The sequence below is a fragment of the Lissotriton helveticus genome, chromosome 7 (assembly GCF_964261635.1).
Source record: "Lissotriton helveticus chromosome 7, aLisHel1.1, whole genome shotgun sequence".
Classification (NCBI taxonomy): domain Eukaryota; kingdom Metazoa; phylum Chordata; class Amphibia; order Caudata; family Salamandridae; genus Lissotriton; species Lissotriton helveticus.
In genome coordinates, this window is record NC_136068.1 from 127,977,886 (window position 1) to 127,995,623 (window position 17,738).

At 47.7% G+C, this 17,738-nt stretch overlaps 1 protein-coding gene across 1 annotated transcript in view; it reads left to right on the top strand.

Moving 5' to 3' along the window:
* Positions 1–1,287: 1,287 nt before the first annotated feature.
* Positions 1,288–17,738, top strand: part of STMN3 (stathmin 3) — a 116,253-nt gene continuing 99,802 nt past the window's right edge. The window contains exon 1 of the mRNA XM_078650436.1: positions 1,288–1,517. Within this exon, the coding sequence (XP_078506562.1) occupies positions 1,499–1,517 (19 nt within the window). The 5' untranslated portion in view covers positions 1,288–1,498. The remainder of the gene's footprint in view (positions 1,518–17,738) is intronic.

Here is a 17,738-nt window from a genome sequence, read left to right on the forward strand (position 1 = left end):
TCCTGGTGCCCACTGACTACTGGCTAGTAGTCACGAACTTGGTCCCCTCTGCTTTCAGGTGTCATCCATCTTCCAGATCCAGGCTTGGATCAACTCGAACTATCTTCACTGGTCGCCTGCCAGCATCTTTCTTCCAGGCTCCTGGTCCGGCAACGAGGATTCCCGATGTCTTTTGAGACCTATGCAGCTGCAGCCCCTGGGCTAGGTAACTTCGGCATTTCGGTGCCCCAGCATAGCCTCACTATCCAAGGGTCAGGATCCACTGTCGTTTTCTCCCTACCAGGTCGGGTTCGCCCGTGAACACTAACTTTAGCGTTACTAGCTTCCATAGACTTTGTCCCGCATCCCGCGTGAGAGTGCACACTCTGCACCCGAGTCCCCTAGGCCTCCTAGAAGTAATCTAACGATTCCCTAGTCAAGTCCTAGCGATTCCAAAGCCTATTAGTCCTGTACTTACCTGCTAGTAATTTCGCATTCCACTTTTAAAGTATATGGTTTTTCGTGCCCCTCGGGCATTTGTGTATACCGTGCTAACTTAAGTATTTTCGTAAGAGTTTTGTTGTGTGCCTAGCACCCTGTCCTCATAAAGAGTACAGGGTTGTTGTGATTCTAATAAATACATTGTTTATTTTCATAACACTTGTGTGGTGTCCTTTCACTGGGTGTTCAAGGGGTAATGTGATGGTAAAACAGCTGGCTTAACACGCCCTCTAGAGTCTTAGCCTTAGACTGCTCGTATCCATGCTACTAGGATAGCTGGTCTATAAGGTTGACTTACAACCAATCATCAATAAGGGTTGTTTGGACTGATATATAGTGATCACTAGAATAGTGAACACTGCACATCAGGCCAACTTCTCACAGCAGTACAGTGTGTTTTCGGGTCTGGGGCCTTTGTATTCTGGGTGGTATTCTGCCGACCTAACAGGAAATCCACTCCCAGAAAAGAAGTCGCTTTGGTGCTGCCTACTATGGACCACTGGGTCTTTGTTTGCTGCGTGTTGTATTCGCTGAATTCTCTTATCCTATTTTTTTATTTCTCTATATTTACGGTGTCTCCTATCGCCCTTTGGTGACTGAAAGGCGATGTGACGTGTGATATAAAAGGTGTGATATACACGTCTATTTAAACGCATAAATAATGTCCCCATTCAGTGCCCCTCCCTCCCTGCTGCCCGTTTTCCTTTCTTCTCGGCTCCCTTCCTTCTCCCAGCCCTTCAGAGATCGCCCCTCCCTTCTCCCCCCAAGAGCTGAGTCAGGGACATCCCCCTCCAGTCAGCTGCTCCCACAGCATTGCAGCACTCCGCATCCTCCGCTCTCTCCATCCTGGTCCCTTCTCCATCCTTCGGCCTCCGCCGGTCCTTACAGCCCTCAGCATCCCCGGCTCTCTCCGCCCTGGTCCCCGCTGCACCCCCCGGCTCTGCTGGCTCGCTCATTCGTGCCTACATCTGCGACCACCTCTCCGCTCAGCGCCACACCCTCGACGCCCACCACAGCCATGGCCAGCACGGTGTCAGGTAGGGCTGCGCTGCGCCACGGATGTCAGCCCGTGCCAGGGATGGGCAGCGCGAGGGGGCCTATAATGCCTTATGGCCATCTCGGTGTGAGACAGCGGCCGACACGGTCAGCTCGATGTGAGGAGCCGCCCCCTCCCCCCCCCCGAATGCTTCAGCTGTGACCCTCTCGGTGTGAGGCGGCGGCCATGGCCGTGTCAGGCGTGGTCAGCTCGTGAGGTAGTGGTCAAGACGGCGTCGGGTCGGTGTCCGGTGATGGTCAGCATGGTGTCCGGTATGGCCAGCGTGATGTGAGGTATAGGCCAGGACGGCATCTACGTCACATCAGGTGTGAGGTGTGGTCACCTCGGTGTGAGGTCGCGGACAGCACGGAGTTAGGTGTGGTCAGCTCAGTGTGAGGCGAAATCCAGGACGGTGTGAGGTATCATGGTCAGATCGGTGTGAGGCATGGTCAGATCGGTGTGAGGTATCACGGTCAGATGGATGTGAGGTACGGTCAGATCGGTGTGAGGTATGGTCAGATCGGTGTGAGGTATGGTCAGCTCAGTGTGAGGTAAAGTCCAGATCGGTGTGAGGTATCATGGTCAGATCGGTGTGAGGTATGTTCAGATCGGTGTGAGGCATGGTCAGATCGGTGTGAGGCATGGTCAGATCGGTGTGAGGCATGGTCAGATGGGTGTGAGGTATGGTCAGATCGGTGTGAGGCATGGTCAGATGGGTGTGAGGTATGGTCAGATCGGTGTGAGGTATGGTCAGATGGGTGTGAGGCATGGTCAGATCGGTGTGAGGTATGGTCAGAAGGGTGTGAGGTATGGTCAGAAGGGTGTGAGGTATGGTCAGATCGGTGTGAGGTATGGTCAGATCGGTGTGAGGCATGGTCAGATGGGTGTGAGGTATGGTCAGATCGGTGTGAGGTATGGTCAGAAGGGTGTGAGGTATGGTCAGATCGGTGTGAGGCATGGTCAGATCGGTGTGAGGCATGGTCAGATGGGTGGGAGGTATGGTCAGATGGGTGGGAGGTATGGTCAGATGGGTGGGAGGTATGGTCAGATGGGTGTGAGGTACGGTCAGATGGGTGTGAGGTATGGTCAGAAGGGTGTGAGGTATGGTCAGATCGGTGTGTGGTAAAGGTTCGTACGCCGTCAGCTATAGTCTGTTCAGGGTGAGGCAAAGCCCAGTCCTGCGTCAGTCGGGTCTGGTGAGCTCGGAGTCGGGGCTAGGCTAGCACGGCGTCAGGTGTGGTCAGCCAGGCGTCAGGTGTGGGGGTCGTGGGCGGTGCAGTGTTAGGTCCGGTCCGAGCGGTCAGGTACCGTGAAGTGCATCACAGTGTGACACGTCTGACAGGATTGTGCGCACCCGCCCCCCCTTCCCGGCCCCCGTTTCTAAACGGTGTCAGGGGGGGGGGGGCGCTGCGCTGCTCGCATGGATGGAAAAAGGGGTTCGCCGCTTGAGTGGGGATAGCGGGGGCTCTGAGTCACCCCTGGCAGGGGGGGGGGGGGGGGCATACGCATCTCCACAGAGACGGGGGTGTGATGGTGCTAAAGGCAGCCAAGATGGAGCCCGCGGTCGATGTATCCTCACCGCAGCCCCGAGGATGAGGGGGGCCGTTTTAATTTCCGAGGTGCCCCTCCACCCGCCGATTCTGGGGGTGGGGGCGGAGGTGAAGGGATCCTCTCTGTCACCGCTCTCTTCCCAGCAGCCCTGGGAGGAGACTCGGGGCGAGGAGGGGGTGCATCCTTTTTAGGGTGGGGGCGTCTCTCTGCCCCCCCCCCCCTTCCCAGCTCCCCAGGGCGAGAGACTGAGGTGTATGTGTCGGCTTGGGTTAGTGACAGGACCCTAACGGAGCCCCTACGGTGCAGAGTGTGTGTGTGTGTGGGGGGGGGGGGCACCACCCTTCAGGAGGGCTTCTTCCAGGCCAAGGCCTATGAATAACTCAAGATATGTCGGTCTGAGGGTCCCACACTGTCTTCGCAGGGGGGGGGGGTATTTTGCGTTACACCACTGGCTCAGGAGGCTCTCCCCCCCCCCCACCCTCCACCCCGGCTCTCTTCCCAGGTGCCTTAGGGAGGAGGCCAGGGCTGTATGTATGTGTCGGTCTGGGGCGGGCATGGGCACCCCTCCCGGGGCTCCCGAGGCCGGTGTACCCCTCTGTGGGTGCGGGCACTTCATTGCCCGGCTCTCTTCCCAGCAGTCCTGGGGGCACGCTGAGGATGTATGTATGTGTACTATCAGGTGGTGGGGGCGCTTCTCTGCCGCCACCACCCGCCTTTAACCCTCCGTGCTGCAGGGAGTGGTCGCCTGTGTCTCTGGGGGGAGGGTAGGAGGAGCCGAGCCTGCCATAGAGAGGGCTACCCAGGGGTCTTTGGCGGCTGCCTGTCACCCATCAACATAATCACTGTAATGACGGTGGCATAGCGTGTGGGTTTTAGGAAACGCTGGGGGATTTATTCAGGGATTGGATCACGAGGGCGCAGACAGAAACCTGTCTAGGGCCCGACACCCCACACTGCCCTTACCACCACCCTACACTGCCCTTACCACCACGATCCTGTGTATGGGCAGATGACGCTCATGTTTGTGAAAGGAGGCTCGAGGCGATTTGATCCAGCGACCACCCGTACGGGGGCGTGGCTTCTATTGGTGCAGCAGGTGCAGTGGCACCGGGCTCTGGGGCCTGGGGGCGGGCACTGAATCCGATTATTGCTGTAGTTTACAATTCAAAAGGCAGTCACCAGGCCCAGTCAGTGAATAGATCTTTATTCGGCTTAAGCAGCCATAAAAGAATACAAATAAAAACATTCTGCACATTAAATACATCACATAAGAGATCCATACATCTTGTCAATACATGGGATAAAGTGCATTTCTAGTAGGCTTTACAACAACTAGGTAAACCTCCTTAAATTCCAGAAATTAAAAACCATAGCTTTAAATAATCACACTTCCCTTTACTATTTGATTCAATGCCTATTCCCTATTTGACTCATGTACTGATCTGTTACCTTCATTTCCCGCAAACTGTAAAGTGCTCTGATATCCTTCGGGATCAAGTTCGCGCTTTTAAAACTTTATAAATAAACTCTAGCATTAGGACCCCTGACACACTCGCTACACCACCGGACCCCTATACAACGGGTGTGATTTAACTCGTGTGATTGTATATGTGCAGATGTATATGGATCGAATATACTCACACGTGCAGACTATATAAAAATTATAATACTGTGGTGGGGCCATAAGGAACGAGGGGTGAAATCTCGATTGGGCCTCGATGGCCCCTTATAAACAAAATAACAAATTGTTTATTAGTTAGAAAGTGCAATGGCAATAAAATTCAACATTTGTGTTAATGTCAGATATGTGACGTTGTACATGCATCAGTTTATGCTTTCCAAACAGCATGTATGATGGGGCCACATTTATTTTCACTGGCATAACATTAATGCATACAACTTGACTCAGAAGTTACCTAGACGGGATATTTTGTGACAAAGCACTGACATTAATTGTGCAGTGTTTCTTAGTCGTTGCCTTCTAACAAAACACAATGTGTGTGCCAGTAGACAGTGCAGTGCAATTTGACATCCACACAACGCTCATTGGAAAGGTTGCATGACTCACTTGATAGTGCCCCGCCATAAGTATATATGTAGAAAATACATAGTGCGTAATTGTAACATATGGTCCTATATACAATTGAAAGGTTCTGGTGACATAAACCATAAGGCCAAAGGTGAAATGGTTTGTGAGATGGCAATATAGGACCATATGACAGACGGTACCAATTGTGGATTTAAAAATATATATATTACATGTTTATTTTTGGGTAGTTAGCTTGAAAAAATGTTTTCTCCAAAGTGCAGCAAACAACGGGCACTGACATGAAACAGAAAGTTAAGGCTTCTTTACCTTTCCTACATAAATTCTCAATAAAAATGGGCATTGGTGAGTGTCAGTGGATTTAGGTTATTTACTGCATATGTATGCGTGTATATATCAGGAAAGCGATGAATGCATGGCTTTTCTCTGTGGGGTAATCTCTTTCCTTGGGGTGGTTTTTTCACTTGCTATCTGAGATAGTGCCACAATCCCTTGTGGGTAATCGAGTGCTCTACAAGAATACTTACCATAACATAACATATATGGTATGTCTGTAACTCAAACCTAGCCAAAAGGCAGCATAGCACTGGACATGGGCAAAGGCAAGCTTAAAGCCAACAAGTAATAGACAAGGACGTTGAGTTGTGATTGGGCGGTGCATTGTGACGCAGTGTTCTTTACAGAGGTGGGTCTTCAACTCTTCCCTAAATTGAAGCAGCAGTGGGGGTGGTTTTAATGGCTACAGGGACGTTGAGACAGATCCTGGGTGCAAAGATGGAACGGCCTAGGGCTAGATGTAGGTAAATTGGATTTACCGATTCATAAATACCGAATTTTACCGATTCGGTATTTATGAATCGGTAAATCCAATGTAGGTAAAAATTAGGTAAAAAATACCGAATCGGTAGGATTCGGTATTTACCGATTCGGTAATTGCCATTGATTCCTATGGGCCTTGAGGACCATAGGAATCAATGTCAATTACCGAATCGGTAAATACCGATTCGGTAAAATCACCGAATTGTCAAGGGAGACAGGTTGTCACTTTGACACCCTGTTGCACCCCTGATTCTGGCTGGTGTGCCATGTGACACACATACATGCCCTTAGGGCATGTATGTGTGCCACATGGCACAGGTGTACATGCACAGATGTGCATGTACACAGGAATTCGTTATTTACCATGAAATAGTATTTCATGGTAAATAACGAATTCTTAAGGGCCTGTGGCACTATTTTAAGTGCCACCTACATCTAGATTTACCGATTCGGTAAATTTACTGATTCGGTTTTTTACCGAATCGGTAAATGTACCGAATCTGTAAATTTACTGAATCGTTAAAATTTGGGTCCCCTACATCTCAAAAACCAAATACCGGTCGGTAACAGCCAAAATCGGCCGTTACCGACCGGTATTTGGTGTCCTACATCGGGCCATTACTATCTTATTTTTTCTTTTTTATACTTCTTAGTCTGCGGTTTGATGGTGTCCTGGCTGCTGGTGTGCTGAGAACCAACAGAGATGGGAAGCTTGTCTGCAAGCTGAGTGGTGGTGCTGGTTGTGATGGCTTTATAAATGATGCAGCTGGTTTTCAAGATGGTTTGGGCAAGTAAGGGGAGCCGCTCGCACTCCATCTGGATGGGGGTGATGGGATCATATTTCTTCAGGCCCTGGATGAGACGTGCTGTGGTGTATAGGATTCCCCTAAGTTGTGCGAGGGTGGAAGGCCATGACAGTGGGCATTACCAGTATCCAGATGTGAGAGTACAATGGCTTGAACACACATTTTGAAGGTTTCTGGAAGAAATGGTTTGACCTTTTGAAGAGAGAGCTGGTACGAGGACGTCTTTGTTTTTCAACAATGTGTTCCTTGAGGAAGGGGTTGGTGTCCAGGGTGAATCCAATTGTTTTGGATTTTGGTGAGAGATGGGGTTCAATTCCATCAATATTTGTACTGTATTTAGTTTGTAGTTATTGGCAAATAACATTAATTTTGTCTTGGTTGGTTTGAGCTTCAGCCAGGACCTAGACATCCAGGCCTGGAAGATGTGCAAGCAGTATTTGAGGTGTTGGAAGTCTGAAGCAGAGAAGACTTTAAAGCAGAGCTGTACATAATTATAACTGCAGCATTTAACACAAAATTATGGACTTCTATATTTAAAACATTATTACATTATTATGAGTTTACTGTATTAACCACGCAATTTGCAAAAGATTCATATTTCACCGAAAAAAAAATATTTTCCACTTTTCAATTTTCACTGTGAATTTTGGGCTTTACACCACTGCATTTTGTGTAGTGAAAGCACCAGAACATGTAATATATATATGCTCAAAATGCAACGGCATAAACAACCCATGTTTTATAGGGAACCATGAAATATAGTTGGAAATACCAGTTTCATCATTATAATGCCAGCCCTCAAACCACTCTGCAGAGCCTACAATTTCCAGGGCCACTAGGATTAGGCAGCAATAGTATCTAAATTATGCAGCTCATTCTCTGTCAGTATTCCGCTTTCACTTACCTGCCGCCACCGCCGAGAGTCACACCACGCCAGCAGCCTCACCGAAGGAAGCCGCCCACCGCCGAGAGTCACACCGGGCACAGCAAACCGCGCCGCCGCTCCGGGAGAACCACAACTCCCGGCAGGCATCGCGGCGGCGCGACGGAGTGACGCGGAACGCGCCAGCAGGGCGCAGGGCGCACCGACAGCCCGTTAAAGGGAGGAGGAGACCGGCAAAGCGGGGGGAACCGCTTTCACTTACCTGCCGCCACCGCCGAGAGTCACACCACGCCAGCAGCCTCACCGAAGGAAGCCGCCCACCGCCGAGAGTCACACCGGGCACAGCAAACCGCGCCGCCGCTCCGGGAGAACCACAACTCCCGGCAGGCATCGCGGCGGCGCGACGGAGTGACGCGGAACGCGCCAGCAGGGCGCAGGGCGCACCGACAGCCCGTTAAAGGGAGGAGGAGACCGGCAAAGCGGGGGGAACCGCTTTCACTTACCTGCCGCCACCGCCGAGAGTCACACCACGCCAGCAGCCTCACCGAAGGAAGCCGCCCACCGCCGAGAGTCACACCGGGCACAGCAAACCGCGCCGCCGCTCCGGGAGAACCACAACTCCCGGCAGGCATCGCGGCGGCGCGACGGAGTGACGCGGAACGCGCCAGCAGGGCGCAGGGCGCACCGACAGCCCGTTAAAGGGAGGAGGAGACCGGCAAAGCGGGGGGAACCGCTTTCACTTACCTGCCGCCACCGCCGAGAGTCACACCACGCCAGCAGCCTCACCGAAGGAAGCCGCCCACCGCCGAGAGTCACACCGGGCACAGCAAACCGCGCCGCCGCTCCGGGAGAACCACAACTCCCGGCAGGCATCGCGGCGGCGCGACGGAGTGACGCGGAACGCGCCAGCAGGTCGCAGGGCGCACCGACAGCCCGTTAAAGGGAGGAGGAGACCGGCAAAGCGGGGGGAACCGCTTTCACTTACCTGCCGCCACCGCCGAGAGTCACACCACGCCAGCAGCCTCACCGAAGGAAGCCGCCCACCGCCGAGAGTCACACCGGGCACAGCAAACCGCGCCGCCGCTCCGGGAGAACCACAACTCCCGGCAGGCATCGCGGCGGCGCGACGGAGTGACGCGGAACGCGCCAGCAGGGCGCAGGGCGCACCGACAGCCCGTTAAAGGGAGGAGGAGACCCGCATCGCGGGACGCGAGCGGGACGCCCGGGGCTAAGCCCGGGCAAAGGGCGGGCCCTCTTAGGCCCTCAGAGGCCCGAGGAGCCTGGCCTGGGCCAGATACCCTGCCCGTTTGTAAATAGCCAAAGGACATCGAGACTGCAAAACTGTAAGTTGGCTAAAAATAATAAGTTGGTGCCATATATTAGTGTGAATATCTGAGAACCTGTTGTATTGAAACAGGGACTGGTCTTTGTTCATAATTCTTTCCTGTTGTATAGTGGGTCATTTGTGTGACTCGCTATGAATCACCCAGAGACCAGAAGCAGGGCAGCCGCTGGGGCAAAGAAATTAACCGGTACCCTAGATGACTTTATAGTACGTACGAACGCCCTTATCGATGAAGGGATCATACTGATGGACAGAAGGGTGTCCCAAGACTTAGCCATGGCAAAACGTTCCTCTCTGGGCCATATTGCTCAAGTTTGCACACCCAAAAATGTTTCCGCTCCAAAAACACTAGTAATGGTACACAAGGAGCAGGGTTCTGATTTATCAGCCTCACAGGAAGGTCTGGAGGCAACCCCAGATCTTTCCTTGCTGCTGGAAAATGGCCCTGAGGCAATAGAAAATGATACATCAGATAGTACCCTAATTGAAAGGGGGAGGAAGGAGGGGGCAATTCCTAAACAAAAGCCCACTAAGACGACCACTCGAAAAGGTAATAAACCCCAGACTATCAAAATCCATGACCCAATTCAGTTGGATCAAACATTGCCGAATGAGAATACTAACTTAGATGCTGCCAGCAATATTAATGACACCGTAGGGGGACCTCGGGTAAGCACGGGTATAACAATAAGCCTGCCAGATGAAACTATACTGGATAGTAGTTTGGAGGGAATTTTGGACCAAAGTGGGGTAGTTGAGAACCAAGCGGGAGGGGGAGAGGACTGTAGTAGCCTAAGCATGGCTAATAATAATATCTTTGCTATGCTAAAAACTCTTTTAGAACCTATTGAGGTAAGGCTACGAAGTCTGGAAAGAATATTGACTAACATCCATAAAGATATTAGTGCCCCTAGCTTTAATGTGAACAATAAAGCTCCACAACAAAAGCCAAATACGAATAGACCACCCACAGTTGCTAAAAGTGATGCCACGATCAATTTACCATCAAAACCCACCATCAATCCACCTCCAAAACCCACCAATAATCCACTTCCAAAATCTACACCTATACCCAAAAATCCAACCACAGTTAACAAAGTAGCGTCACCCAGGCAAACTCCCAAGGATAAAACTAATGCTGGAAAAAGGGAGACACGTAGAAATATACATCTACCACCGGAAGCATTTCCATACGTGGTGGTCCTTACTGGAGTCCCACAACCTGATAATGATTCATATGAAAATAATGGGGGACTTATAAATAAAACAATACATTGGCTAAACGATAACTACCCCTTGCCACCAGCCTTTAAAAGCAATATCCTCATGGTTGAAAGGGCTCCTTGGGTGGGCTATAATAATAACAATAAAAAAAGGATACACGGTGATTGCGTGGTGATAACATTCGAGAATCCCCGCACCGCCAAATTCATTACATCGAGGCCCCCAAGAAATTATGGTTTGTCTATTGTGGCTAGGTCATTATCCTATTTTTACCCTGAGGGTGAACAACCGGACAATAAATGGAGCTGGACCAGGGACAAACGATACCATGGTGGTAATAGTGGTCAGGCTTTTGACAATAACCACCACAACATACAGTGGTCTGGGAGGCATGAAGATGGTTGGAACACGGTGAAGTATAAAGGGAGGCCCCCTTACCCTTGTCCTCAGGGTTATGATTTAGGGTGCACAGGCATCCCGCAATTCCCTTCATTCTTCCCGTGTTACAATCGGTATGATTGCCTAGAAGGAGTGGATTGACTCCCCGAGACTAAGGAAGATGACTTGTTGCCACACAACGCTTTGGGCTTGGGTCCTATAAGCTGTCTAGGGTCTGAGGAAACCTTAGAAATACAGGTGGGGGATCAGTCATTACATGGGGACCTGGTCACTAGACTAGGGGACAGTGTAGATATTTCACCTACTGAAAAAGATTACTGTAAGGTGCTTTTTTGGAACGTGGCTGGGTTAAAACAAAAGATCACTAATCCAACCTGGGATGAGGCCATTACCGACGTGGGAATATTAGCCCTCCAAGAAACTTGGGCTATCACCCCGATACATCTTAATGGCTATATAACATACTTCACCCCGGCGGTGGGTAGTATTCATGGGAGACCTAAGGGGGGGTTGATTGTATATATATCTAATCTCCTAGTATACGATAAAATCTCCTTCTCCCCTGGATCCAGCTATTACCAAAAAATAGTAATCTACACAAGGAAGGGTCCAAAGATGGTCCTTCTTAATTTTTATAATAATTGTCCAGATAGCATGATTAAGGATGTACTTGACACATTAACTACAGAAATGCAACACGAACTCGATAAGAGCAAGAGGGCTGAAGTTATGTTATTATGGGGGGGTGATTTTAATTGTACTCTCTGCAAAAAGGGCCAAAAGGGTATCTGTGGCCTAATGCTGGAACAAGATGTAAACCTGACGCATTTTGAACACACCCTACTAGGCGACTCATTAAATGAGATGATTTTTAATTTCAATTTTGGGTTTTCAAATGAGCTAGCACACTATACAACGCCATTTGCTCCAACATTTGTGGGGCGGGGTGCCTCATCTACTATTGATTTTAATTTATGTACACTTAGCTCTGCGAGTAGATTGATCAAAGCAAATGTCATGGATTTACCACTGAGTGATCACCTGCCACAGGTATTAAAAATGGAGAACTTTTTTGTTGCAGCTGATACTAGAGAAGGTCCGGACCAAAGGGTCCAGGATGTGAGGTTGGGTGCTCAAAATGGTTATAACCTTAAATGGAGCAGATTGGTCCCGGATGACTTTCTGTACAAAATATTGAGGAAATGCATGAGTAGTTTCTTGGTTTGTTTAGACGAATACGCAGAGTACGGTGATATAATAACCCATTTTAATACCATCTCTAGTACAATTAAGGAAGCTTTGTGGGTTGTAAGGAAAAACTTCTTAAAGTCCAATAGGAAATGGTTCGATAGGAACTGCACTCGAGCCTTAACAAAGCTTAGACTTGCAATTCATAAAAGACCACGGGACGTAATCTCAATTAGAATTGCTAGAAAGGACTATAACTTAGCCCTGAAGGATAGGAAGGCCTCGATAAAAAGGGAGGCCTGGGATAATCTATGCGCTGCCTCAAAATCAAATGATCCGACAGTTTTCTGGAGGGTTATTAATACCCCCCTCTTATATGAACAAAAAGCACGCCTAGAAATCGCTATCACAGAAGATGAGTGGGTGGATCATTTTTCTTCCCTCTATAAGGCTGTGGAACCAACTCCTGACATAGGTCAGGATGCGGGGCTGTCAAGGTTAGTTACTACCAGTACCTTGACTATAACCCTTCCAGAAGTTATAGCCAGTTTGAAGGCGACTAAGGGGGGCAAGGCAGCAGGGCCAGACGGCATACCAGCTGACCTCTATAAAGCTAACATTGAACTATGGGGGCCATTGCTGGTTCAGCTTTTTAATGCCGCCTTGGTAAATAGCCCAATTCCTACCTGGTTTACATCGGTAATAGTCCCAATTTTTAAGAAAGGGGACAGGCTTAGTTGCACTTGCTATAGGCCAATTTCCTTATTGGACTCCTCTATAAAAATTTTGGGGAGAGTGATTTTAGCAAAACTACAGAGCTGGGCTGAGGATAATGGGGTGCTAAGTGATTTCCAATTTGGGTTCCAAAAGGGTCTGGGGACCATAGAGCAAGGTTTGAATCTCTTCACCTTGCAACAAAAATATATAAAGGTTAAAAAACAACGTCTATACCTCACTTTTGTTGATTTAACATCAGCCTTTGACTGTGTGTCACACACCAAACTATGGTCAATTATGGCCGAGTTGGGGGTAGACAATGCCATTATATGTTTTCTGAGAGAGCTTTATTCTGGGGCCACTGCTAGTGTAAGATACGGAAATAGTGGTGAATGTAGCAGACAATTTGGGATTGGCCGGGGTGTGCGCCAAGGGTGCGTTTTAGCCCCCTTTTTATTTTTGTTATACATAAATGGAATGGAGAAGCATCTCGTGCAGGAGGGCCGAGACATGCCTATGGTGAGAGGTAGGCCTGTCCCGGCATTAATGTACGCCGATGATGCCGTTCTGATGGCACGCACACCAATGGCTTTACAAACTTTGGTGACAGCCTTTAACACCTTTATGCTTGGTTTAGATTTGAAAATTAATTGTTCTAAAACTTTATCTATGTTCTGTGGGTCCAGAACAAGCAAGCATTTGAAGCCAATCTTTATAAATACTAATCCCTTAGAAAGGACCCCTACCTTCCCGTATCTAGGGATACTGTTCCATGAAGGTGGCTCTTGGACTACAGCAATTCATGCGAGGTCTCTGCTATTCTCTAAAACTATTATGGCCCTAAAATGCTTTATGAAAAAAATAGGAAAAAACCCATAAAGGAGATTTTAACTGTGTATAACGCAACCTGTATATCTGTAGCCACTTATGGTGCTGGATTATGGGGGTATTCAAATGTTAGTGTGATTCAAACTATGGAAAACAAGTTCTTATGTCACGTTCTGTCCGTACCCCAAAGTACTGCAACGATGATATGCCATGTTGAATTGGGTATACCTTATATTACAGACACTATTAAAATTCAGCCAGTCCTTCTTTGGCATAGGGTCTGGACAAAAGAGGAATGTGCTGTCAATCGGGCCATTTTAAAGGACATCATGGTTTTGGACAATATTAGCAACTTTAAATGGATAGGCTTCGTCAAAGAATTTCTTGGGAAAATAAATTGTCCCCAATACTTTGAGGACCCTCAATCCATGGAATATATATCTAGAAGGGATTTGAAAAATCTATGTATGGCGCACCTCAAGGAAATGAGATATATGGAAGAGGTGAGGAAAAAGACTGTTTCTGCCCACCAGGACATTCTATGTGGAGAAAAATTGCAGCCATATCTCTCATTGTATATGCCTAACCATGAACGTTACCTTTTGACCCGTTTTAGACTGAATATTGTTTTTAGGACACTATCGTTCCCCTTGATGAATTGTTGGTCGAAGGATTTATGTCTTTGTCCATGCGATGAAGTATCCCATCAATCAGATATACACATATTATTTTTTTGTAAATTTTATACTCTTCCTCGAAAGAATCTTATCATCCCTATCCTCAAGGATCTAAATGTATATAGATGCCGCCTAGCGTTTACAGAATGCCAGAAAATGGAAACTGTTTTTATGGTTGCTTCAATTGCAGAATTTTTAAAACTGGTTTTTAAGTGCCGTAAATCAATTCAAACGGACTGATCGTTTTTTATTGTATATATGAATTATATTTTGATTTTTTCTTTCTGTGTTCTTAAAATAAGCTTACTTCACCTCTTGTAAACTGTATTTGTCATGCTACTTTCATGGTTATCTTGCTTTTTTAACCGAATAAAGTAATTTTGAATCTTGAATCTGTCAGTATTCTTTTAATTCATTTTAGTTGCAAGCAATTTTTTGTGAAGCCTGCACATTATGCAGTAAATGTTGTAAATCCATAACTATGCGGGAAACAGTGCAGTCTCAGAATAGCATAATTCTTCTGCCCCCCACTATTATCCATAATTTTATCCACAATTTATGCATTAAAGATAAACAGAACCTAATGTTTCTCATTTCAAGCAGGGTCTACTGTCAGCTTTAATTTGAAGAAATACATTTTTTCAAGCCTAATCTCCCACAACATACATGTAATATAAAAAGGCTTAAAAGGTTAACATGCAATATGGTCCTATTTGGCCACCCTGGGGTTCTAATGACATTCACAAACAACTCAGACTTTGGCCTCATGGCTTATGATATAACTAGAACACCTCAGTGGCAACACTGGACCCTTTATATTTCCTAAACAAAACAACAACAAAAATCATACACCACACAGCCCCCCACATGAGGACATTGTAAGAGCAGCTGGCAGGATCTAAGAAAGTGCATCACAGTGAAATATCCTCGAAGGTTCATCACCCAAGGCCTTTAAAACACGGACAAGACAGTGGTTGCATATAAAGTGAGATGTGAACAGGCTCATGTAACAGGTCCGAGCAAATCCCTTGTGCAAAAATCCTCAAAGTAGAGGTGATAAGTCAGAGGAGTAAACTAAAAAACGAGCTTTGGGCGTATAGAAAAGTAGTTCACGATGATTTTTAGGCTAAACTCATTTGCGCCAGCAAAAGTAAGGATGCGAAAAACGTCTTACGGATGGTTACGACAAAGGAGTTTGAGTTGCACAGAGCCAATAATGCAAGAGCAGGTGTGAGTGAGTAACTTCTTGCACAAATGCCGAGGCACAACCAAAATATAGTCCAAATCTGTATTATAGGCATTAACCACCATTGTCGAAACAAGGAAGTCCATAAGTTGATTCCAATTTTCTTCTGTACATCCTTTATTCCCTATCAACAAATCCAATATAGGAGAAACAGGCAGCCAACACGTGTTTCGTCTGAAAGGACTTTCTCAAGGCTGCAAACAATTATAAAATGCATTAACCCCTCCGACGCTCATGACGAGCTCATTTCGTCATGAGCCACGGTTCTCGTGTGCTCATGACGAGCTGAGCTCGTCATGACCGTTAGAACGCTCAGGTGCGGGGCTAATTCCCCTGCTGTGCTGGGCGTTCTAAGGAACGGGCGTGGTCATGACGAGCTCAGCTGGTCATGAGCACACGAGAAACGTGGCTCATGATGAGCACCGGGCGCTGTGCGTGCCCCCCTCCCCCCCAGCACAGCGGGGGAATCGGCCCGCAGCTAAGGGGTTAAAAGTAGATTGATTTGACAATGTCAAGTACAAAAGTTTAAACTATTTAATACTTAGTAGCCCAAAAAAATGGACTTATATGTATTCACTGCAGAAAACACAACCCAAATCTAGCGCCATGATTGAAATAGGTTCTTGAGTGAGTTACTTAACTGCCCACTTTCAAGCTCAGGAGTTCCTGCTCACACCCCAGTCTCCACTCCCACAGCTGTGTCTAGGAGTAACCAGCAGGTATGCTACCAATTTTTCACCCTCCTGCTCAGTGTGGCAATGCAACCCGTTGAACTTGCAGCAGACCCCTCAGAAACAAGACCCAACCTCTCCATGGTACTACAAGGACGGTCCTGTCTGAAAATTCTCAATTAACATCAGACTTGGCTGATTACATCTGCGTCGATATCCAGAGGGTAAACAACAGCTCATCGTCCAATTGAGCACCAAGTCCGAACGGGCTACCAAAGGCTCTGTTTAAATGGGCTCCAAAAATGTTGGTAGAGTGGTGCCTTCTCCTGTACAGTTCTATCACACAGACACAGGTTGTCTCAGAGACCTGGCAGGGTACCATACTCCATACCGTACATAAAGGAGGGGACACTACATAGCTCAACAATTATTGGCTGATTGCCCTAATGGACATTGGGTCCAAATATTTTGCAGGACTTGTGCCAAAGGACCTGGAGATGTGGGCCACCAAAAGATGAATCCTTCCAATGAATCAGCCCGGATTTCACTAAAGCGGGGCTTCCTCTCAAATTTAATGGCTATCTCCATGTTAATAGGTTAGAGGTGAATTTGGAAAAATCTTAAATAATTATCTTTGGAAAAAGAGTGAGTAAACAGGGCACATGGCAGATGGGTGGCACTCTTATCGAGAGAACTGCAGAATATAAACATCTTGGGGTCCCTTTGGAACCTAGGCAGCCTTTCTGAGCCTAGCTACAAGGCTGTGGGGAACCAGCATGGCCCCAATCCTGCAGGTTATGGAGGCAAAACTACTCCCGACTCTATCCCATGGATGCAAAAAGAACAATTGATGGACAGAATGCAGAACAATGTCATACATTCACTTCAGTACAGAGATCTGGGCCTAGATCCATGGTTTTTTTTCTCACCATGCCATTCCAGTTTGGACCCAGCCATATGTAAATCAATCTTGACCTTGCGCCCAATGGGAACAGTCCAGCCCGAACTGCCAGGCCAGGTCCTCCCTGGACTGGAAACAAGCGTCCTAGGACCGGTTTCGGGCTTTCAGCCCTCATCAGCCAGGATAGCTTGACTCCAGTGGCATGGAGAGCATGGGTCTCACGTCTGAGCATACCCGTCCCCCTCGGGGTGACAAATGCAAAAAGAATAATTGATGGACAGAATGCAGAACAATGTCCTACATTCACCCCAGTACAGAGATCTGGGCCTAAATCCATCGTTTTTTCGCTCACCATGCCATTCCAGTTTGGACTCAGCCATATGTAAATCAATCTTGACCCTGCACTCAATGGGAACAGTCCCGCCCGAACTGCCAGGCCATTCCGTCCATCATTTGTTTCCGTAACATCCATCACACGGAAGCAAGATTTCGCTAGGAACTGATGCAAAGCTGGTGGACACTTTGATGATAAGAATCTACAAACGTATTTTCCAACTACCAAATATTTCTTCACGAGCCCAGTTATTTCTGGAGCTGGGCCTTGTTAAACACACCGTGGTCAAGAAGTCTGCATATGTCAAATTGTGTCACAAGTGTAAAGCGACAATTTCCAACTCACTGGATGAAGCATTATGGAACGAATTAAAAAAAGATGGAGACGACCACCCATGCAAGATATTTGGAGATTTGTTTGGACAACCTATACATCTGAGAAAAATGGTCATTGGGAATCAGCCAATATGAATGTAAAAAATGGTTTATATCAACACCTGGCTCATTTGCAGACTTATTGATAGGGAAACATTGACTCACCAGGCCCACGCCTGGATGGTGTTGGGGACCTACGAATCTTCAAGAAG